Source organism: Micromesistius poutassou (genome assembly GCF_964030765.1).
Source record: "Micromesistius poutassou genome assembly, chromosome: 18".
NCBI lineage: Eukaryota > Metazoa > Chordata > Actinopteri > Gadiformes > Gadidae > Micromesistius > Micromesistius poutassou.
The window spans coordinates 5,824,450-5,849,383 of record NC_140288.1 but is presented as its reverse complement, the minus strand read 5'-3'; the positions used below and the strand labels follow the sequence as shown (position 1 = coordinate 5,849,383).

The 24,934-nt window shown below is 47.3% G+C and overlaps 2 protein-coding genes across 3 annotated transcripts in view; both read right to left on the bottom strand.

The window, feature by feature from the left end:
• On the bottom strand, positions 1-20,438 carry atp8b5b (ATPase phospholipid transporting 8B5b). 2 transcript variants are annotated; one of them, XM_084482898.1, is made up of 28 exons: positions 20,110-20,438; positions 17,564-17,645; positions 17,142-17,200; positions 16,485-16,598; positions 16,218-16,316; positions 15,565-15,626; positions 15,340-15,412; positions 14,918-14,988; positions 14,306-14,388; positions 13,955-14,113; positions 13,188-13,276; positions 12,753-12,946; positions 9,721-9,929; positions 9,329-9,372; positions 8,628-8,793; positions 7,744-7,932; positions 6,874-6,989; positions 6,129-6,293; positions 5,558-5,669; positions 5,067-5,172; positions 3,913-4,063; positions 3,319-3,502; positions 2,634-2,857; positions 2,207-2,290; positions 1,532-1,777; positions 1,056-1,194; positions 706-836; positions 1-408 (listed from the first exon to the last, which is right to left on the bottom strand). In XM_084482898.1, the coding sequence occupies exons 2-28, from the start codon at positions 17,616-17,618 to the stop codon at positions 103-105; spliced, it is 3,630 nt and encodes a 1,209-aa protein (XP_084339024.1). In that variant the 5' UTR covers positions 17,619-17,645; positions 20,110-20,438; the 3' UTR covers positions 1-102. The 2 variants fall into 2 exon arrangements, with proteins under 2 accessions (XP_084339024.1, XP_084339025.1); XM_084482899.1 differs by having other exon boundaries at positions 20,193-20,438.
• Positions 20,439-21,730: 1,292 nt separating this feature from the next.
• unc13bb (unc-13 homolog Bb (C. elegans)) overlaps positions 21,731-24,934 on the bottom strand; it is an 81,127-nt gene continuing 77,923 nt past the window's right edge. Inside the window, exon 40 of the mRNA XM_084482905.1 lies at positions 21,731-24,775. Within this exon, the coding sequence (XP_084339031.1) occupies positions 24,490-24,775 (286 nt within the window). The 3' untranslated portion in view covers positions 21,731-24,489. The remainder of the gene's footprint in view (positions 24,776-24,934) is intronic.

The window sequence follows — 24,934 nt, the reverse complement described above, 5'->3', positions numbered from 1 at the left end:
CTCCTCCTCCTCCTCCTCTAGGAGCACTGTGCTGCCTCCTTCTCCTCCTCCTCCTCCTCCTCTAGGAGCACTGTGCTGCCTGCTCCTCCTCCTCCTCCTCCTCTAGGAGTGCGTTGCTGCCTGCTCCTCCGGTGCTGGCTGCTCCTCCTCCGGGACCTTGTTGAGGGCTGTGATTGGTCGGTAGAGCTGGGGCTGGCCCTGGGAGAGGGGCGAGTCGGCCTGGGGGAAGAGGAGGGCGGTGCGGCTCTTCAGGGGCCTCCTCAGCAGGAAGCGGCCCGAGGTCACCAGCTCGCCGTAGCCCTGGGCGTGGGAGAAGGCGTAGCCCGACCGCCGCGTGCTGATGCGTCTGACCGGGGGCCGGCGGGGGGCGGGAGCCGGCAGCGCCTCCTTACGCACCTTGTGTCTCACCTGGAGGAGGAGAGAGGATAAAGGAGGAGGAGGAGGAAGGGGGAGGAGGAGGAGGAGGAGGAAGAGGAGGAGGAGGAGATTGAGTGGAAGAGGAGAGGGTAGAAGATGAGAAGAAAAAGAAAAATGTCAGCTAGAGCAGCCTGATCTTAACACAGAATGGAGTTTAGATTATTTGATACTTTTTTATTTGATACTATACTAGCATAATGTTTACTAGGGGACATCTAGGTTGTAGTTAAGGCTGTACAGTGCTGTGGGAAACCCTGACATATGTTGTGTTGATGGTGCAGTCGGTACCTTGTCGTTGATGGTGGGCCACAGCTGGATGAGTGTGAAGCGGTAGGCGACCACGGGCAGAGCACAGAGGATGGAGGTGAGCAGGATGGTCAGCCACACGTTGGGCTGGTTCAGGGAGTTCCTGGCCGTGCCTGTCGAGGAACCACATCATCTCAGCTCCTCCCACATGCTCTGACATCATCTCAGCTCCTCCCACATGCTCTGACATCACCTCCACTCCTCTCATCATACACTAGCTGACATAACCCTGACATAGCCCCACCCTTTCCACAGCTCATACGGTACGTGATTGTGTTTGCGGTGGTGAGATGCTGTTCAGGGCCGTTACCAGCAGAGGGCACAACACTCACCGATGAAGGGAAAGGTGGAGGTGAAGATGAGGAACATGCCGTTGCTGTACATGGTGAAGGTGATGGCGAAGTACGCAGACAGACTGCCCCACACAAAGAACTGGTTCACTGCTGTCCAGTAGTGGGTGTCCAGACACAGCTGGGACAAACACACAGATAACAGGTCACTCTCAGCTCACACTTTTCACACATTCCTCTTTCTATTCCATCACATCACATATACTGTATGATCTCACCTGTATACCATCTCACCTGTACATTACCTTGACGTACCCCACCTGCTCCTTAAATCACCTGTGCACATCCTGACATGACCTGTATATGACCTCACCTATTCATTACCTCACCTGTACATGACCTCACCTGTACATGACCTCACCTATTCATTACCTCACCTGTACATGACCTCACCTGTACATGACCTCACCTATATCTCACCGATGCCCTGACCTCCCCCGGTGCGTTCTCAGCCTCACCTGTATCGTGACGGCGATGAGCAGGCAGGTCTGCGCCAGCAGGGCGAAGGACTGGTAGTCCACGATGTCCTTGCCGTCGTCGCGCACCGTGTCGTACATGGCCGCCCAGGGGATGAAGAAGAGGATGAGGGAGCTGTAGCAGCTGTGCATCATGCAGCGGACGAAGGCCTTCTTGCTGAAGTAGAGGTTGAGCTGCCCCGGGGCGAAGAGCTGCGGGTGACGGGAGCTCCAGCGGTCGTTCACGTCCTGCACCCACAGACAACCACAGTCAGGAAGTACACTGAAGTACAACAGTACAGGATATAGTAAATAAAGGTCAAAATTAAAATATGTAAGAATCAGTGAAAATTTAAATAAGTAGCCGCATTGATCACAATAATATATATATATATATATATATATATATATATATATATATATATATAATTATTATTATTATATTATTATTACTGCCTTTAAGGTCTTACTTTAAGTACTTACTTTAAGTAAGTAATAATTAGAGAAACTAAGACAGTGGTAATAAGTAATAATAATTAATGAGGTGTAGTAAAGTGTAAGTGTAAAGGGTTCAAGCGGTAGTGGTCCTCCATGCCCGTCTGGGCGTGGCGGTCCCCTCTTCGCTGCCCTCTGTTCTGGGCGTGGCTAAAGGCGGTGTCTGGGCTCTGACAGTCGTACCTGGTCGAAGAGGCTCATGCCGAGGACCGGCAGGGCCGTGTAGACCAGGTTGTACAGAGTGATGAACCACTCGTCATACACAGTCTGCAGAGAGGACACACAACACACACACACACACACACACACACACACACACACACACACACACACACACACACACACACACACACACACACACACACACACACACACACCGTACACTTAACGTATGAAACTGTTAAAAGTGTCCTAGGTTTCACTAAGTCATCCTTCATCATTAGCGGCACAGGCCACTCATAAAGCTACTGCTAAAGCTAGCTACTCAGTGAAACATGATCTGATCCCTGCTGCCCCCTACTGGGCAGTGTGTGAACCACAGCATGTAACAAACACGTCAGACCCCCACCAACCCCTTTGGCCGCGCTCCGTCGCGCGTCGTCACACTCACCTGCGCCGAGAAGCCGCAGAAGAAGGCGTACCAGAAGTGGACGAAGGTGAAGGTGAAGTTCTTGTAGAAGAAGTAGCGCAGGAACTTGCACATGCGCAGGTAGGACCAGCGGCCGTGGACCAGCAGGAGCCGCTGCAGGTAGCGGAACTGGGCGAAGGAGTAGTCGCTGGACAGCACCGCCTGCATGCCCTCCTGGCCCGAGATCCCCACCCCGATGTGGGCCGCTGGGGGGCCCAGCGTACCCATCCAATCAAACTTTATTCATTTTTAGTGCCTTTTGTACTAAATTGCAAGACAAGGTGCTTAACAATGCAACGAAAATAAATCAATAAATAACAGGGATTAAGAGAAAGCTGAATTAAAAAGGTATGTTTTAGGTTTAAGATAGTGAGTCACATTTGACATAAATTTAGATATGGGATTATTTTATTATTATGGGATTATTAGAAAAGCCACACAAGAAGCTATCATCCTTTGGTTGAGTAAAAAAGAACGTCATTTACATTTAGGGCATTTAGCAGACGCTTTAATCCAAAGCGATTTACAAAAAGTACACTTACTACTAACATTACATTTAATAAGTACTACTCCACGGGGGAATAGATCCAGACCCTCCCTCCCTCAGACCCTGCCTCAGACCCTCCCCCGCGGCGGCGGCGGCGGGCCTCCCTCCCTCCAGTCTCACCCTTGATCATGCTGACGTCGTTGGCTCCGTCTCCGATGGCCAGCGTGACGGCCTGCTTGTAGTGCTTCACCAGCTCCACCACCTGGGCCTTCTGCAGCGGCGTGACGCGGCAGCAGATCACCGTCTGGCACATGCACGCCGTCCGCAGCAGCTCCAGCTGCAGCTCCTTCTCCAGGGCGAAGGCCTGGGGAGGGGCATCGTGGGTAATGACCTTTTTTTTATTCAATCTTTTGAGATTTGTTTTCGCATTTTTATGCTCTATGATAGAGTGAGATAGACAGGAAGGTATAGTAGAGAGAGGAGGACATGCAGCAAAGGACCACGGGAAGGAATCGAACCCGGGTCGCTGCGGGCATTTAGTTTATTTATTTCGATCACATATATACACACAACAAACAAGCAAACAAGCAAATAAATGGCATTGGCTTTGATGAGATGCATAGGAAGATGTTAAAAGATGGAGTGGAGAAGAATGAGAGAAATATGCCAAGATCAAAAGGGGATGAACCAAAAGATTGCCGAACATGTGAAATATAATTGAGTGTCTTAGCAGCGACGTCCCGTAAGTGTGATGTAACAAAGCGCCTCCCGTACCAGGCTGTGTCCGTTGATGACCAGCGCGTACTCCCCGTTCACAGCCTCATCCTCCACCTTCCTGGTCTTCTGGCGCCAGAACAGGCCGGCCCGGGCCTCCACCACCACGGGCTGATCCGGAGCATCCGGGGACATCGTCCGCCGGGCCTTTCTGCAGCACAGGAGGACAGGGGCTGGATGGAGGCGGGCCTATTGGATGTTCTACGTCCTGGCCCGTTCATGTACGCAGTTATTTCATGTCGTACTTAGTTGTGTAGCATCTTATCCTAGCTGTCTCTGTTGTATACGGGGAATGGGTTAACCTAGTGATTGTTAGTGCTTTGCACTTGGTTCTAAATCCTTACTGTACCGACACAGACATTGTTTGTCCTTCTTCTGACGAATGTACTTATTTTAAGTCACTTATAAAAGCGTCTGCTAAATGCCCTGAATGTAAATGTAATTGTTTGGCGAGGGCCTTGTTTGTGGACCCAGGGTGTGGTCCCCAGTGTCCGAGGTCTAGCGGAACCCACTGACAACACAGGTTTCTGAGTGTACTGTAAGGTGCTTTGGATATGAGTGTCTACCACTTCAGAGGTTCTGAAACCTTTCAATGCCGTGACCCACCTGGGGCGCTACATATTTTGTGCACATTTTGTGAACCAGAATTAGCAATACGTTGTTACCATGTCCAAAATAAAATTCTCTATGTACACATTAATTGAATATACCATTCCCCTTTCCCTTCTCTTCAAACATTCTAATGATAAAAAATAAACACAAATAAAATAAAAAAATAAACACAAGACATGTAGGTATGCTATAACATTAAACACAGGAAATGTTTTTAATGTTTTTGTCTGGGGGTTGATTGTGACCGTGCCGTGACCCGCTTCCGGCTCGCAACCCGCCGTTTGAAAACCAATGTAGTAGAAGGAGGAGAGAGTCAAATAAATAGTGGATGGACAGGCTGGGCTCAAACCCAGAACCTGTCTGAGCAGAAACAGAGAATACAACTCTGTGTACATTTTAATTGAATATAGTATTCTCCACACACACACACACACACACACACACACACACACACACACACACACACACACACACACACACACACACACACACACACACACACACACACACACACACACACACACACACACACACACACTTACTGCAGCTCGTCTCGCACGCCCTCCGCCGTGTTTGCCGCGACGGTGAACACCTCCGTCATCTCCTCCCGCAGCATGTTGCAGGCGTAGCCGATGTTCTCCGCCGTCTCTGCATCAACACACACACACACACACACACACACACACACACACTGAGACCGGAGCCTTCCGGAACCTCCCAGAACCTCAGACCTACCAGGTGGACCCTTTTGTTTGAGGGAGTTTGACGAGTTTGCTCTGGAACTGCGACTGTTGCTACGGTTTGTTTCTTTTTTCAAAGCTTAGCTTTGCTTTGTTAGATGCACAGGTTGATAACCTTTATGTTAAACTGGTAGAATGGGATGGAATAGAATAGAATGCAATAGAATAGAGCCTTATCGTCCACTAAGTGGAGATTTTACTTTATTTGCTTATATTTGACAGTATTGGATATTTGACTTGGGCAATTAGAACATTTAAATAATGTACCGATCATTGCGATCCCTTTCCCCCACCTTGTTTGTCCCCTGTCAGCACCCATATCTTGATGTCGGCTTTGGCCAGCTGCTCGATGGTCTGGGGGACGCCATCCTGGAGCTTGTCCTCCACGGCGGTGGCTCCCAGCAGCTGGAACCACAACACACACCGGAGTCAGATCCACCACACTACCTTTAAGTGGGCCGTGTTACAGCCTGTGTATACACCTCACAGTACAGTCGCTCCACGAAAACCTAAAACAAGTATATCAATACTAATGCATTTTAAACTTAAAGCTGAGATTAATGTAGCCGTCTTTCTTCATCTCTGCCAGATTCAGTGTGAAAATGATGTTTTCCTCTGTTTGTATTTTACATTATTTACTGTATGTTTTATTGTTTTTTTTTTTTTAGAGTAAACTGCTGCGTAGGAGTAAGGGGGGGGGGGGGGTAGGACATCTTGCTGTAGGATTACTCTAGACAATGGTCAATGGGGTTTCAAACACACAACCTTTCCTCTGGGAGTCAAAACTATTTAACCGACAGCTAGACCATCCTGCTAAATAACGATGAAATCAAGCAAGAGTTATAGTAAGATGCGTGCGCGGACCATGAGGTCTTTCTCTATCTCCTCGTACAGCTCGTCCAGACGCTCCTCCTTGCCCTCCATGGCGATGTTGGCCTCATGGTGGCGCCGTCGCCAGTCCTCCATGTAGTCGTCGTCCAGGTCCTTGTAGGCCAGCGCCAGCGTGCGGAGCCCGTCCCCCGCGTACTCCTGCACACAACGTCACCACCATGTTCAGCACACAGGACACCAAGAGAGACAGTACTGAGGCAAAATGTTATTCAGGACACAGGCTCATCTGAATAAATTAGAATATTGTATTGGAAAAGTTAATTAATTTCAATAATTCAATTTAAAAAGTTTAACCTTTTCTACTATTCGACTATTCTCACTCACATTAAGGTGGGTGGTGGTACTGGTTGTACTGGTGTACTCACATTGTGGTGGTACTGGTTGTACTGGTGTACTCACATTAAGGTGGGTGGTGGTACTGGTCTACTCACATTAAGGTGGGTGGTGGTACTGGTTGTACTGGTGTACTCACATTAAGGTGGGTGGTGGTACTGGTTGTACTGGTCTACTCACATTAAGGTGGGTGGTGGTACTGGTTGTACTGGTGTACTCACATTAAGGTGGGTGGTGGTACTGGTTGTACTGGTGTACTCACATTAAGGTGGGTGGTGGTACTGGTTGTACTGGTGTACTCACATTAAGGTGGGTGGTGGTACTGGTTGTACTGGTGTACTCACATTAAGGTGGGTGGTGGTACTGGTTGTACTGGTGTACTCACATTAAGGTGGGTGGTGGTGGTGTCCTTGAGCTTCGAACAGGAGGGGTGGAGCCTCTCGTATACGATGGTGTCGGCTCCCTTACAGAACAGGATGAGCTTCCCCTTGGGGCTACGCACTGAGGACCACACACACACACACACACACACACACACACACACACACACACACACACACACACACACACACACACACACACACACACACACACACACACACACACACACACACACACACACACACAGTTTAGGACCTTACAAATGCAATTTATAATGAAATACTAACTATGAGATACCACTGGTAAAAAAAAAAGGATCAAAAGATATACATATATATATAAATATACTGGCTCAGGTGAAATAAATAAAAGACGATACATAAAAAGTACAATATAATACATAATTTAAATAAATAAAAATTAGCACACATTTTAAAGAGATAAAAAGATAAATATAACTTAATTAATCTTTGCCTCAACTATATTTTGTATCTATTACTTTTTATTGTATTTCATATTTTTAGCTATTTTGATAAAAGTAAATCCAAACACAGTACAACCAAATAAAGTAGAATAAATCTATAAAAATGCATGGTTTGGCAAAGAAACATTTTATTTGGAAAATACTAACATTTATTCTGTTTTCTAGTTTATATTATCTTTAAACGCATCTAGATTAATTAGAAGTAACTCCTCCTGTCTCACCCACCTTCTGTCTAACATGTGGTCCTGTCTCACCTATCTCCCTCCTACTGTCTTACATGTGGTCCTGTCTCACCCACCTCCTGTCTAACATGTGGTCCTGTCTCACCTATCTCCCTCCTACTGTCTAACATGTGGTTCTGTCTCACCCACCTCCCCCATCCTGTCTCACCTATGACGGACATCCTCTTGCGGACGTTGTTGAAGTCGAGCACGGCCAGGAGGTCGTAGGTCGCCTCGCGGCCCATCTCCATGATGCGGACCGACTCGGGGGTGCGGGAGCGGAACACAAAGCCAAAGTTCCGGGCGGCCGTGACCAGCGCGCCCTCGTCTGGGGACTGGGCCTGGTAGTACAGCTCCCCTGGATCACACGCCACGGGGGAGGAGGGGGGCAGGGGTGAGACGTCTTTAAAGATCTGGGGGTACGACTAGAATAGGGTCACATGGCTGTACGTTACAAACACCCCTTATTGTTCTTACACTGTTCGGTTTCTGCAAAACCAATTTCAGCGTCTTTCAAAAGACGGTCTGATTAGCCCGGTCTGCTGTGTAGCCTGGTCTGCTGTGATTGGTCGGCACGTCGCCCAGTATGCTGTGATTGGTCAACATGTGTCGGCAAATTCCCATCACAAGTTGTAAACTGTCTGAGGGGCGTGAATTCTCCAGACGTAAAGCATGCACTGTATACATCCGTCATGTTACAGTCTAAAGCAAAGGGAAAAGTATGATATCACCCCTTTAACAACCTCCTCCTGCTATTGGATGGGAAGAGAAGGTTGCATTCTGGTATATATTATGTTTTAATTGTATAGGATATGCATTATGTCAAATACAATTAATTAATTAATTAATTAATTTACATGGCACTTTGCACCTTTAGGAGAAAGCCCTGACACGGTCTCGCAGGACCCCTTAAATCGATAAAGTTTTCCCCCTTTTCATTCTTGAAACTCGTAATGATGGACTCAGCGGGTCAGACAGCAGCAGACTGTATGCATAATGCTAATGCTACCGCTAACGGCGGCCCACTCTGACGGCCCGGGGGCCCCTCCTCACCCTCTGTCTTCTCCTCGGGCATGACGGTGTGGCAGAGCGCCAGCAGGCGGAAGAAGTGCTGCGCGGCGAGGTCCCCCGCCCGGACCAGCTCCACCAGGCCGGGGTCGTGGAACACGAACTTGGGGTCGGCCAGCTGGTTCCAGGAGAAGTCCACCGTCTGGGTTTTCTGTAGCGAGACCACCGGAACCTCACTGCACTGAACGTACCGGAACCTCACTGCACTGAACGTACCGGAACCTCACTGCACTGAACGTACCGGAACCTCACTGCACTGAACGTACCGGAACCTCACTGCACTGAACGTACCGGAACCTCACTGCACTGAACATACCGGAACCTCACTGCACTGAATGTACCGGAACCTCACTGCACTGAACGTACCGGAACCTCACTGCACTGAACGTACCGGAACCTCACTGCACTGAACATACCGGAACCTCACTGCACTGAATGTACCGGAACCTCACTGCACTGGAACGTACCGGAACCTCAGTGCACTGAACGTACCGGAACCTCACTGCACTGAACATACCGGAACCTCACTGCACTGAATGTACCGGAACCTCACTGCACTGGAACGTACCGGAACCTCACTGCACTGAACGTACCGGAACCTCACTGCACTGAACGTGTGTCACCACGCACGCACGCACACGCACACACACACACACACACACACACACACGTCACACACAGCTTACGTCTGTAATTTCAACTCGTTGTCCCGAAAAGTCAAGCAGCTCTCCTGGAGTGAGAAAAAAAAAAAACAAGTTCAATATCTATTCATTAAGTAAAAAAAAAAATATATATATATATATTTCTGTATTTTAAACAAAATTAATTAAGTTTCTACCAATACTTCCAAACACTGCGTTTTCAACTAAATACGACAATATTTGTGTATATTCTCCCCCCAAAAAAATGTAATAATGACATGAATGAATGGTTACCTAAAAACACAATATTCCATTCCATTCCATTACGAGCCGGGGATCGAACTAGCAACCTTCCGGCTACCAGTCAACCCGCTCTACCCCCTGAGCTACTGCCGATGTACCCCCGCGCTGGGCGGCAGACGCCCCGGGGTTCCTACCGTAGGACTTCCCGTTGATGGAGCACTTGTTGAAGGTCATGATGTTCTGGGTGAGGGTCCCCGTCTTGTCGCTGAAGATGTACTTGATCTGGCCCAGCTCCTCGTTCAGGGTGGTGGTCCGGGCCTGCGCTGGCGTGTCGCTCTTGGGGTAGTACATCTTCCTGTCCCAATCGATGTAGAAGCTGTTGCCCAGACGGATGATCTCCACACTGAGCAGGGACACACACACGCACGCACACACACACACACACACATGACATGCTGCTGCTTTATGAAGTTATTGCTCATCCATTTATTGACAGTAGCATTAGTATAATTTGGTTCAACAGAGATGTATGCTTGGGTATCATCCCAATAGCTACATTAGTTTACAGTGGTGATACCACCAAGCTATAGCTTATCCACTGATAATAGTAAAGGACTAAGACAACGTCCTTGTGCAACACCAAAACATATATCATGCTCTCCAGCCTGACTGAGAACGTTCTCCCTGTCATATATTTAAAGAACATATGTTACATTATGTTTCCTTGGGACACAGTCAGACAGACCAACTTAATGTGGAAGACGGTGAGGATCTTGTGCTCATTCTGTCTTATGCTGCACTTGACTCTAAGAGAACCAGAACCAGACCTTATTAGCGTCAGGGTTATCTGTCGCCGTCATCTCACTTTAGAAATGTCCAATTACCAAGGCAGGGATTTTGTTCCATCAGAACCTTCAAAGCCATGTGTGGACTGGGGTGGTTGAAGCAGCCTCACCTGGCCTGAGTCAGGCTGATTAGACGCTGGGTGAGGCTGCACACCTGTGGGGCATTGGCTAATCAACACACATGTGGTGCGTTGGCTAATCATAACAAACACACACACACACACACACAAACAAAGGAGAGCTCTTACATGTCAGCATGGACCACCTGCTCTGCCGGTTGCTCTTTTGCAAACTAGCCAAAAGTGGCGTTACATCATCTCCCTGTTGTGCTTTGTGTCAGAAGAGCCCAGCAAAGCCACTTAGATGGCGTGTGGACAGGTCTACTGCCGCTCTCCAGACCCCTGCCCCAGCCAGTGGACCAGCCCCCGGCTCCCAATCGGCTGTCTGCTGCCTTGCTGTCCAGCCTCCTTTGGAGGCTGTGTTTTTGTATGAAGTTACCAGTAAAAGAGGCTGGATTGAGACGGCCTTCAAAGGCAGTGCAGTGAGTCACTACATCATGGTGCCGCAAAGGTACAGAAAGTCGTCTGTCAACCATGGTTATAGTATCACCTGTAGGTCACTGGTACTGTAGCAATAACCATGGTTATAGTACCACCTGTTGGTCACTGGTACTGTATCAATAACCATGGTTATAGTACCACCTGTTGGTCACTGGTACTGTAGCAATAACCATGGTTATAGTACCACCTGTTGGTCACTGGTACTGTATCAATAACCATGGTTATAGTACCACCTGTTGGTCACTGGTACTGTAGCAATAACCATGGTTATAGTACCACCTGTAGGTCACTGGTACTGTACTGGTCACTGTAGCAAAAGCAGTTGTAGCAAGCAATGGCAGCAGCACGTCCCTACGTCGATATAATTGAGATTTGTACAAGAATACTGGGCTGTTGCCCGCCATTGTTTTTTCTTCTTTTAAGCTCACCCCACACTACAAGAGAAATGTCCCGATATCGTGCCTGATTTGCCCCTTACGATAATCGGGGTGGCGTTCCCATGGCAGCCGAATCTGGACGAAGATCGGCCAAGATTATCCTGTCTGCCGTAGTGTTCTAAGATATAATCTCATCATCAGCGGGTGCAGGGGATTGTGGGACATCTTGACAAACAAAGGAAATGCCCAAAAGCCGCCTCGTCGGAGGCACCTCAGCAGGCAGCGTGTTGTAAACATCAGAGCGAGCCGTGACTCGACGTCTCCCCGACGCCACCTGAACAGACAGCAGTTGAGCCTTTTGGGACTCAGATGTGTGTTCGCTGGTGGGTTGAAGCCGCCTCACCTGGCCTGAGTCAGGCTGATTAGACTCTGGGGCTGGCTGAGGCTGCACACCTGTTGTGCAGTGGATAATCAAGACAGACACACACACACACACACACACACAAAGAGAGCTCTCCTCTGATGTGTGTCATGTCAGCGTGTGTCTTGTACCCCCTGCTCTGCGGGTTAGTCTTTGTCAACTTGCGATCATCTGGTGTTACAACGTCTAGCTGTGATGTGTGTGTCAGAGGAGCCCAGCGAAGCCACTTATGTGGTGCGTGGCTGGGTCTAGTGCCACACTTAGGTCCAACAAAATACTCTTTGAACCAAATATTGAACAAGGGAACTGAGGACCCTGGTAACAGACCCCTGTGTAGTCTAGAGCAGCGGTCCCCAACCTTTATTACACCACGGAGCGGTAGTATGAATACGGTGTTACACCGTGTTCTGTTACCCGTCGTACAGTGTGACACCAGGGCTCGCTGGGGCGTATTTTCTGCAACATGCATGTGCTTAAAGCGTAGACTGAGGCCCTGTTTACATGAGGATGCTTGCGGGTAAAAACGACAAAATATTTTATCGGAAGTGCCTTTCGTTTAGACGGTAACGCAAAAATCTGAAACCACCCTCCAGAGTGGAAAACTGGAAGTGGAATACCCTCTGCCGTAGCGTTTCCGTCTACACTGCCAAGATGCAAAACTCTAGAAGAAGGAAGATTCTACTCATGCGCTCAGACATGGCGGCGTTGTGTGATAGTGTATCACAGCACCACCTAGTGGCCTGGCATGCATTTCCTCCCGAAAACGCTTGTCTAAATGCAGAATAAAAAGTGAAGACGCGTCGCCACTTTTGCGTCTTCTGCTCAGACCGTCATCACGTAAACGTGGCCTGAGATCACCCCTAATAAACATTGTATCGCCATTGCTCAGTCGGTAGGGGTTCATTAGTCTTGTCACGCCGGGCGACAGCCCATTGAGTGACTGAAGCAAAGCCGTTGATAAAATCCTCCTTGTAATAAAATGTGTAACAATTTAGTCCACCACCGGGGGGCGTCAGCACCGACCTGACGTAGAGCGAGATGGGCACCACGGTGTTCAGGATGATGACGTAGGACCAGAAGGCCAGGAAGGCGGAGAAGCCGGCGTTGACGCCGTCCGGGCGAGGGAGGAAGGCGGTGAACACGGAGCCCTCTCTCACCTCCCAGATAGCGTTGCCCACCGCCAGGATGCTGCACATCACGGCCAGGAAGCCGAAGATCTGGAGAGGAGAAGAGCCATGGAACTCTATTGATACTTTATCAAACGTCCTGTTTGTTATTGAATAAAAGAGAAAGAGGACACACTTGTGTGTGGTTGTGTGTATATTATTAGTATAGTAGAACTATAGCATACCGGTATGATCATTATTATCGCTGTTAATATATTAATTGTATTATTGGCATAAGTATTAGTAGTTAGCTGTGTGTGTGTGTGTGTGTGTGTGTGTGTGTGTGACCTACACAGAGAACCAGCACGTTCATGAGGCCATCGATGCTGGTCCGTTTGAACACCGTCTTCCCAGAGTTCTGCATCAGCTTGGTGTCCGGACCTCAGGACAGGAAACATGCAAAGAAACATTTTAATGGATTATTTATGGGTTAAAAATCACCGGAAAAGTTGGACCGTTGATGTCATCAGTCCCAGATCTGCATTCTCCAACATGGGACCAGTGATGTCATTGGTCAAACTGTTTCCCATTGTTTTGCAGTAACCGAGGGAATGTTGCATGCTGGGTATTTCCACAACCTGTGTTTGATCAGAAGCTTCTCTCTTATGGGAGAGGTGAGCGGGGGGGTCCCCTTTAACAGTTCCTAAGATGTTGTAATAACAGAACTGTGACAGTGTGTCAAAGGTTTGATTTGTAATTTCTCCCGCTAGGGACCTGTCAAGTTAAACTGACGTAAAATAGACTGCTATTTAAATATCATATTGATAAGTTAGGTCTCTACTGGCATGTTTACCAGTAGAGATCGTGTTTAGTGAGTGGGTAAAGCCTTTGACATGCAACCTCGTCAAATGTAACAGACCACTTACTTCAATCTTCAGATTTACTGATTTTCTCTGGTTTTGAACATTGTCGGAAACAGTTGTAATACTATAAGTACACAACTCAACAAAATACATAACATAGGCCTAGTCCTTTTTAGACGTTACATATCCTACCGTTAACAGTAGCAGTTATTTAATACGCAGTACCACCCGCGGCCTGCAGGGGTCAGTGTTTTACCTCCGAAGACGACGAGGCCGAAGCACCACTCTGTGTTCCTCAACGTGCAGCCCCTCAGCAGCACCTTGTCGTTGTCCAGCGCGTACGTCTGCCCGTGCACCGTCAGCGTCCCCTTGAACTTGTCCAGGCGGTTGTTGGGGGGCTCACAGCGCACCTCCCCTGTGGGGAGCACACATTTCAAATCAAGAGTCCTCAAAAAAAGCAAATTCGACTTTCGAATCTGTTCATAATAAAGCAAGGAAATAATACACACTTTATTACACACCGGTTAGTAGCAACAACTTTAGTTTAACTTCATCTAATGCCCTTCTACAGTTGGTGTGTGTGTGTGTGTGTGTGTGTGTGTGTCACCTTTGAAGCTCCCGAGCCCGGGGATACTGTCGCCGATATCTCCTGTCACCGTAAGGGCCTGTTTCACCTTCAGGTTGGTCTCCCTGGACACACACACACACAGGCACACACACACACACACACACACACAGAAGACGGAAAGTTTCTGGCATTATATTACCTGCTATAAAAGTGTAAGTGAAGCCAGTGTTTCAGCTCTGTGTAAACCACATGAAATGTGCCACACAAGTAAACTGGACTTGACTAAGTGCAAATAGCTCCACCATGACTGGTCATTTGAAGCCTGCTTAAGACCAGCTACCAGCAGCTACCCTCCGGACTACGCAACCCTGGCTGACTCCGTTCAGTTCAAGTCATCAGAGTATGTACTCAGTATATATAAATAAATATATGTTGCATTTTTTTATGTAGGTAGATCATTTTGGTCATTTTGAAAGTAGCTCGCAAGCCCAAAAAGTGTGGACACACCCCTGCTCTAAAGGATGGTCTTATTTTAGTAACAGGGATTCATACATCACGGATCAAAACAGTAGACTTTACACTGCCCATTTAACCCTCCAGCAGCCATAAAACAACTAGAATAAACAGGTAGAATAAAGAGTGATGCCATACCCGTCTAGCTCAGCCGTTTCTATGTAGACCAGGTTCAGCGGCTCACTGGACGTCAACAGCAGCAGGTCAGCCTGGGATACACAGTCAGACAGACTGATGGTCAGACAGACAGCCACAGACAGCCAGACAGACTCAGAAAGACAGCCAGACAGACTGATCCAGAAAGAGAGACAGACAGCCATAAAGCGACAGACAGACAGACAGACAGACATCCAATGACCTACAGACACACAGACAGACGCACAAACACAGACATACAGACACACAGACGGCCAGACAGACAGCCAGACGGCCAGACAGACACACAGACGGCCAGACAGACACACAGATAAACAGACAGACAGACAGGCTTAGAGTGACACATACATGGACATACAGACATACAGACAGACAGACAGAGAGAGAGAGAGATCCGTACTCACCGTAACAAACTGGTTGTTCTCCAGTTTGATGACGTCTCCAACCTGAACATTCATCCACTTCTCACTCCGTAGTCTGGGAGGGGAAGACATGCAAGACGCATGTTTAAAAAGGAAGAAAGACATAACACACACAGACACACACACACACATACATCTGCCAGCTGCATGTTTTGAATATATTTTCCCTCCAGTGAACTTTAGACTTGCTGTGATTTGGAGACTCACTCTCCATCGATGAGGACGTCCACGCGACGGTTGTTCACCTGCTTGTCGCTCCTGTGCCGGTTCTGATTGGTCGGGAAGATTACCAGGTGAAGTCATGAGTTCATCTTTCACCGAATACAACCATAAACCACTGACTATTAACCAACCATAAACCACTGACTATTAACCAACCATAAACCACTGACTATTAACCAACCATAAACCACTGACTATTAACCAACCATAAACCACTGACTATTAACCAACCATAAACCACTGACTATTCGCTTTGATCTATAAAGCGGCAGATTTGTCTTTAAGCGATGGTGTCAATGAAATTACAAATACAAGCAGTACTTCACGGTTTTTACATCTCGGATTTTCCATTGTAGCGTTTCTCCCTGACCTCTACTGTATTGTATTGTTAACCCTAACTCTACTTAACAATTAATAAATAAATACCTTAGCTACCATCAACACAATTAACATAGTTCATAGACAGCAATGTTCTCTTATCTTACATTATCTTATCTATATCTTAATTGACAAGGGTTACCATAATAATGATAATGCTCAAAGATACATTTTATAGATCAATTTATGAATACATCAAGTGTTTATTATCATCATGATTATTATGATGAAGATAATAAATAGTAACGGCCGTCTCCTACGATGTCATCGCTGGCGTCTTTGACGGCTGTGATGGTGAGAACCAGAAGGAGAGGAACCACCGTGGTGAACCAGGAGAGGGACGAGATGGCAGGGATTAACTGGGGACAGAACACACACACACACACACACACACACACACACACACACACACACAGACACACAGACACACACAGGTAGGTAGGTAGGTAGGTAGGTAGGGAGGTACGGAAGTAGGTAGGGAGGTAGGGAGGTTGAGGGATAGGTATCTAGGTGGTGTGAATACATACCTGCAGTATCAACAGGACCAGGAAGTAAGCGTTGGCCAGCCTCTGGAACTGTTCAAAGAGGTTGAGCGGTAGGAAGCTGAAGACGTTGTACTTAGAGGTCCTGATGGCGTTGTCCTGGACAGAAGAACAGAGGGCACCTTTAACATACATGTACACACACTGTAGTGCACCTTGAACATACATGTACACACACTGTAGTGCACCTTGAACATACATGTACACACACTGTAGTGCACCTTGCACACTCTTAAACATACACAGAGCCACACTCAATTACACGTGTGCTGCATGGAACACGGACCATTTGATCCGGTGCAGTGATCCATGTTTCTGCTTGATATTAAGTCGACTATGTACATACAGTATACACGGGACAGACAAACAGACAGAGAGAAAGATAGCTCAATGAACACTATATGTACACTCTAAGCTGAATGAATACACTCAAACAACACAATGTTCAATAACTGAAGACACACTGAGGTGCCATGAAGGTTTGCTCATCGCACCAACTAATAAAGAACCGTTGTAATAATGGACCAGGATGTAGATAGTGGCCGGTGAGGGCTGGTGAGGTGGGGGGGGAGGTGGCAGTTGGTGCATCTCAGCTAGAAAGGTTTTTTATTGGTTATGGTTGGTTAGAGATTGTCCACTCACAGCGTACTGATAGGGGAGGTTCAGAGGTCGGTTGTTGGCGTGAATGTATCGCTCTTCCTCTGGAACAGGAAGTCATGGATGAGGAAACAATGTGAGGACACCAATCAATGACTACAGCTTCTAATAATTCTAACAATGACTGCGTTTACATGGACATTAATACTCAGATATTAATCGGAATAAGGTCTTAATCAGAATATGACGCTGCCATGTAAACACCATTCTCCGTAATACAGTTAATAATAATAGCAACAGCTAACTACTAATACTGATAATAATACTGCAATTTCCCAGCTTGGGATCAATAAAGTAAATCTATCTATACTGCCAATTAAACAATTAATATATTAACAGCGATAATATAATTCTACTATACTAATAATACACACACACACACACACACACACACGGGAGCCACTTACCTTTTTCCTTTTGTCTCCCACACAGGGATTCAAAGTATGTCAATGACGACCCCATGCTCAGAGCAGTGATGTCATACTACACCTATAAGACAACAGTGATGTCATACTACAACTAGACAGAGAACAGTGATGTCATACTACAACTAGACAGAGAGCAATGATGTCATGCTACACCTATAAGACAACAGTGATGTCATACTACAACTAGACAGAGAACAGTGATGTCATACTACAACTAGACAGAGAGCAGTGATGTCATACTACAACTAGACAGAGAGCAGTGATGTCATGCTACAACTAGACAGAGAACAGTGATGTCATACTACAACTAGACAGAGAACAGTGATGTCATACTACAACTAGACAGCGAACAGTGATGTCATACTACAACTAGACAGAGAGCAGTGATGTCATGCTACACCTAGACAGATGGCGTCTTCAAAACGCTCAGAGTTTCCGGGAGTTTCAGAGGTTCGGACCTTAAGCTCGGAGGAAAGTGCTTTGAACTCTGTTGGGTCGGAGTTTCGCGCTGAAGTAAAGCGACCCGAGTCCTCTGAGTTCACGTCACAACAATGGCTGCCCATTTCTCTGTCATTACACTGATAGACTAAAGTGAACGTGCAGAAAGTACTAAGAGGTGAACTTAACACCCATTCTAACATTTGCATTACGATACATTATAGCTTACAATTATAAACATCACCTGATAAATTCCCGCTCATGTTCAACCATCGCAAGCAGTTCTAATAACTGATTCATCTGTTCTCTGAATACAGAAAAGAAGTGCAGAGAGGCCCCCGTGTACATCCATACTAGTTGTTGTCCGAAGTCTAGTCTCACAAACTATCAGTTTTTCCGGAAGAAGCAATGTTTTATGGCGTAGCCTACAAACTTCTGAGGGGCGTTTCCTGGACACTCTTATTTCGGAAGAAGGGAAGGTTCACGTAAAGACACGTAAGAGCTTCCGAACCTCCCAACGTTTTGAAGACAGCAAGAGAGCAGTGATGTCGTGACGTCACCTAGACAGAGGATATTGATGTCATGATGTCCCCTCACTTCAACAGGTATACAGAGACCAAAGTGGCGGGTAGGTAGACATGGCTAGAGAGATATTGACATACAGATAAAGAGCTGCAGAGAGTCATACAGCCAGGTAGAGAGATCCATAGGTAGATATAGACGTGGCCAGGTAGGTAGAGAGATCCATCGGTAGATATAGGTGTGGCCAGGTAGGTAGGTAGATCGATAGGTAGGTGGGTCAGGATAAAAGTATGTGAATCAGTAGAGAGATATTTAGTGAAGAACTTGGTACTACCTATCCCAGAGAAGTTGAATCTAAATGACAATTGAACCGTAATAAAGCCATGACCTCCTCATACATTTATAAACAGAGATAATATGGCCCCATTATCACGAGAAGGCGGCCACTCCCTCTCTTCATCGACCTTTAGTACCTTCAGAGCACCTGCTTGCAGATAAGCCCGCCGCCCTAGGTGAGACAGACTCCGTCCTGAACCACAGACCTCAGCCAAAGTCACGACTATCATCTGATCTGATCTATACTAAGGTCTACATACTCTCTCATTGTTCATGTTTACATACATTATTTAAAAAATGTTGGGTTCCACCCAACTTTTTTTTTAAAGTAATATATGTAAACATGAACAATTCATAAATGTTCCCATTAACGTCTGTTTTGTCAGGATACCACCACAAGCTTTCCAGCGGTGGTTTTATTGGTAGAATCATGAGATTAAATCACTTCATCATTCACACTGAATGTCCAAATACATGAAAGACAACCCCATGTTGGTCACTTCATATTCTAAACAACCACGGCATGAAAGCCTCCAAAACTTTATACATGAATACAATTTAACTTAAATGACTAAGGCTGAAGATTCAGTAAACTACCAGTGGAAAGTGGATGATCCTAATACATAAGAGAGAAACTTATAATGGCTCCAAACATCAGCACATTTAAATGCTCTATTCTTCATATATATATATATATATATATATATATATAATTTCTGCCTTGGGGATATGAATAGGTTACTTTATAGTTTAATAGTTTAATTCATATCCTCAAGCCACATCATGGGTACAACACATCACTACAGAGGTCTGCTGTAACCACAGCCCTCGCCTGCTTATCAGCAACACTAATTAATAAAGTGGAAACATTTCCCCAAGTCAAGTCACGGGTTTCCCTCGCTTCCTTATCTCAGATCAGATCAGCTCCAAGTTCATACCGCACGTCCTGTAGTAGTCCCCACAGTGACTACTAGAGCCTGGGTCACAGTAGTCCCCACAGTGACTACTAGAGCCTGGGTCACAGTAGTCCCCGCAGTGACTACTAGAGCCTGGGTCACAGTAGTCCCCGCAGTGACTACTAGAGCCTGGGTCACAGTAGTCCCCACAGTGACTACTAGAGCCTGGGTCACAGTAGTCCCCACAGTGTCCTAGCCCTGCGCCCGCTCACTCCAGCCAGGCGTCCCGGCGGAGGTGGAGGTGTGGGGTCGGGTCGGTGACGAGAGACGTACCTGGGGAGGAATCCTGGTTCCCGGAGTCCTTCAGGAGCCGTTGGGAAGGGGAATTAAAAACACACACGCTCGGACGCACTCACCAAGACACACCAACGTCATAAAAGCAGAAACCGAGGGAAGCAAACGGAAGTAAAACACAACCGCTCTCTCCCTCCCTCTTGGATAAGGGGCGATCGAGGAGCGCGAGGGCACGTCTCTCTCTCTCTCTCTCTCTCTTTACAACAACAGGTGCTCACACACTGACCACGCCCCCTCGCCCAGGTAGGGGATCTACAGGTGGGTAAGAGAGAGAGAGAGAGAGAGAGAGAGAGAGAGACAGAAAAGGGAGGGGGGTGTATATAAAGAGAGTGACAGACTGAATGAGAGAACGACAGAGAGGATAGTGTGTGTGTGTGTGTGTCCACCACCAGCGCGGGCTATTTCTCCTCCTGCATCCAATCAGCGCTTGAGCAAACAGAACAAACGATCTTTGGACTCTGATGGTTGGAGAGAGAGAGAGAGAGAGAGAGAGAGAGAGAGAGAGAGAGAGAGAGAGAGAGAGAGAGAGAGAGAGAGAGATGGAGGAGTGGTGGAGGGGGGGTTAAACAACAATACGATGGGGGGAGGGGGAGGGTGAAGGACTCCAGCCAATCACAGAGAGTGGGCATGTGTGTGTGTGTGTGTGTGTGGGGGGTCCCAGCCCGGTATATACACCACGGTGCGCATGTGTCCAGCCACTGGGAAATACCCGCTGCCAGCAGGTCAATGCGACCTATCGGCCGCAGGTTCGATCCCACACTTCCTCCACTCCTCGGGTCCCCCGTTTCACAAATCAATAATTCATCAATCATCTCCCTGCTCCTGTGGGCGTGGACGGGCGGGTGGATATGTACATCCCCAACCTTTCAGAAATGGAATTTAATACGCTGTCCCGCGCACAAAGAGCCCAGTGTGATCCAGGAGGAGACCTCCACCTGACCCAGCAGGTGAATGACTTATTGTCCACATAAACCCTGTGTGTGTGTGTGTGTGTGTGTGTGTGTGTGTGTGTGTGTGTGTGTGTGTGTGTGTGTGTGTGTGTGTCCTCACACACACAGTTATGCTTATAAAATTAATTGTGTGTGCTCACACACAGGCAATTTATTTTTTCATATACAGTATATATATTACAGTATATATTAGATTCATAGTTACATAGTTCATATTAGTCATATTTGTTGAAATTCTCCTTACACCCCAACAGCAATCAATAAATCAAATGCTCTGACAATAAAAATCTATTTTTGATATTTGTGGCAGCCTATAATTAATTTAAATGATTTCATTCGGCCCACCAATGAAAGGATTGGTTGACGCGTTTTGGGGGAGTGGCCTTGGAGGCCATCTGAAAGGAGGGCTGGAATTAGTTTCAGCGTCTTCCAAAATAGCTAGCTCACTCTGGCTAGTGTCTCTGCCTTCCCTCGCTTTAATTCTGCCACAATCTGAGTGTGTCATAATTGATAATTCCTTAGCAAAACATTTTTTCAATTACCTTTTTTTTCAACCATCAAACACGAAACGTGTTCACATGTTTATGGATTTTCAGAACCTCACACACAAACCCTGGATTTTAAAAAACGACAAAAAACTATATAAATGCTTCTCCGACACTTTATACAAAATTCAATAACTGGAATGTTAACTTTTTAATGAACACCACCATCCTCATAACAGTGATGAAAAACAAAGTCACAATAATAAGAATAAGAATGATAAGAATAAGAAGATACTTTGACAGATCAACTACCGGAGCGACGTACTGGAAGTGTGAGGGCTAAAGAGGTAAGAACAACACATCGGCCGTCAATCGACAACTTGGTACAACTTGGCACAAGGGACATGAAATACAAAGAGTGGCTTTAAACCAGAAACACAACCGCCCCAAATGTTCATGAACCAAAAGTGTAACAAACATAAGTCATGTGTAGTGTTTTGGCAGTTGTCATTTGGTGCAAAAACAAATTCTCATTCTCAAATGTGCAGAAACAAGTTTGTTTTTTTGTTACAGCAGTGTCCAGTTGCAGCGGTTGTCCATTCTTTTGATTGATAAGAATTCACCAGCATTTGTATCACAGTATATTATCAGCTGTCCACAACACCAACCACTCGCACACTTCCAAACACAGTGGAGGACGTCGTGAGGTCCCCATGAGGGTCGAGGGCCAAGGGATCAACACATTCAGAAAATGAAACCGAAAGAAAGAGACCCGACAAGAATCAACCGACTACAAAAAGAGAATCGAGTTAATGATGAAAATAAAAAAAAGTACAAAATAACAACAAAGAGCATCACTTGGGGGGAAGATTGTTTCATAATCATGTGCGAATGTTATCATCACAGTTTCGGAGACGGGAAAGGAATACTAGATTAAAAAGGGTTAAAAAGATGCCAACATTTTCTATATTACCAAAATAAGGCCACGAGAGGGAGAGGACAGCAGGAGAATGCTGTGTAAACCACAGGTTCAAGCCTTCGACACACACACTCATCTCCCACACACCACTTTCACATGTGGGTGAAAACAAAAACACAAATGTTACATTAAAATGTTACTAATCTTACAAAAAATATATAAAGAGGCCAATATTTTATTAATATGTTAGCACTTTTGTCATTACGATACTTGATGTCATTTTGTGTGAAGTGTGACTGAACATTTTCTCTGAATGTTTGAGTACTTTTGATTTAGATTTTCTAAGCGGAGGGAAGCTTGTCTGAGGAGAGAACACTTCAGTGGAACCCGGAACTCGGCTTGTTCAAAGAACGCAGCTCAGCTCTAGAAATCCGGTTGTAGAATTCTAGAATCCTGCAGGTTCAACTTGGCCAACACATAAATACACCAATCGGAAAAGAAAACATGGCAAGTTCCGACGTTAAACATGTTGAGATGAGGACAGACGAAATAAATATACACATATAAAATAAATAAATAAAACAATGAGCGAGATAAAGAATACGGCTATTAATAGATCCATATAAACAAATGTCAAGATTCTTGATCTCGATTTGGGATTCGGTCTCACCGACATGGAATAAGAGGCTAAGGTTTGTGGTCACCATGGAAACTACGACATCAACACCGTGATTGTCCTTGCTAGTTAACGTCAGGGCAACGGGAAACTGGAATGACGGTTCTCTGAGTGGAAACAGAGACCTCACACAGCAAGGCACACATTATCACTCTCTGATTATTACTTTGAATCAACACTTTGCTCTCGTACCAACCACAAATAGCTTTCTGTGTATCTGTTTGTCTGGCTTGTCTTGTCAGTGGCATCCCTCGGGTTGCCTAGAGACAGTGTGATTGACAGATTGTAGAACTCAACGCTACAGAAACACTAGGGCCGTCCGCTCTCCGTACGATCATATGGAGACAACCTGCCGGACGCCCCTTCAGCATCGCCCTGTTTATGAAGCAGTATTCACATTTATTTATTCTTGGAAAAAAACGTAAATCAAAAATCAACCTCCGCCGTGGAGCTAAAAAGAGTGGATGGAGTTTCAAACACAGGACGGCGTCCACTCTCAAACATTCACAGTTTCTAGCATGTAAGGCATCAAACACATGAGGTGGGAATGGGAGTGTGGGTGGGAGGTGGAGGTGACGACGGGTGGGGGGTGAGACAGGGTCCTGGGGTTGAGGTGACGGGGGTGGTGTGTACAGATGAAGACGGTTCAGGGGATCGTCGTGGAAACGAACGTGTGTGGAGGCAGATGATGGAGGCAGTTATCAGAGGGAGATGAAGGTTGTGGGTGGAGGTGATGGTGGCACGCGTGGAGGTGACCAGATGATCAAGGGATTGGGTGCGAGGTGATGGGGGGTGACAAGGGCCGGGTTCAGGTGAGCCGGGGGGGGGGGGGGGGGGGGAGTCAGTGAGGTCTGTGAGGCGAGGTGATGGTGTGGGAGGGGTATCACAGAAGAGCGCTCTCCGTCTGGCAGAGCTTGTGATGAGGGCGTGGCCCGCGGCCAAACACTCTGATCAGCTCACGGTTTCTGCAGCTTAAACACAAACAGGACAGGAGGCGCCGACAACAAGAACCCAAAGCCAGAGAGGGCGAGGAAGAGTGAGTGAGCGACCGGGGAGGCTCTGTAGGTCGCTGTAGGACGAGAGCTCGGGTGCGTTGTGTCCGTGAGAGGTGAGGAGAGGGGTGGAGTGTGTGTGAGGTGTGGACTAACCGACGTTGCCCCTCTCCGCCTCCTGAGTCGGCCTGCGTCCGCCGTCGTTACCGGCGTTGAGCGGGAGTGTCCCCTTCCTCCTCCGTCCTCCACATCCAGTCTACCTCTCTGGCTGTCAATCCGTTTCCTTTGTCATTCCCTTCCATCCTTTCCTCCTCTCCTCTCCCCCCCCCTTTCCTCCTCACCGGCCCTCCTCGGCCGAGCGCGTCTCCGACTTGAGGCGCACGAACTCCTTGGCGACGTCGTCTCCGGCGCGCTGCGACAGGATGCGCAGCGCCGTCTGGCCCGTGTCGTCCATGTGCACGCCGGCGCCCAGCGGCAGCCAGCACGCGCTGCCCGCCTTCTCGCCGAGGTCCCGCAGCTGCAGCACGGCCACGCCCACCACGCGGTCCGCCCGGCCGAAGCAGTAGTCCTTCACACACACCTGCAGCTCGTAGCTCTCCCAGCCCTCCTGGCCGCCCAGTGCGCTGCGGGGAGAGGGGTGGGGGGTGGGGGGGGGCAGCGTGGTTAGGTGGGGTGTTCACCTCTGAATGTGTAGCGCAGACAGCGGGGCGGTTGATTATGGTCCCGCGTTCACGCAACGCAACGACCACGCAGACGCTTCGACGCAGTCGTGAACCTTGATG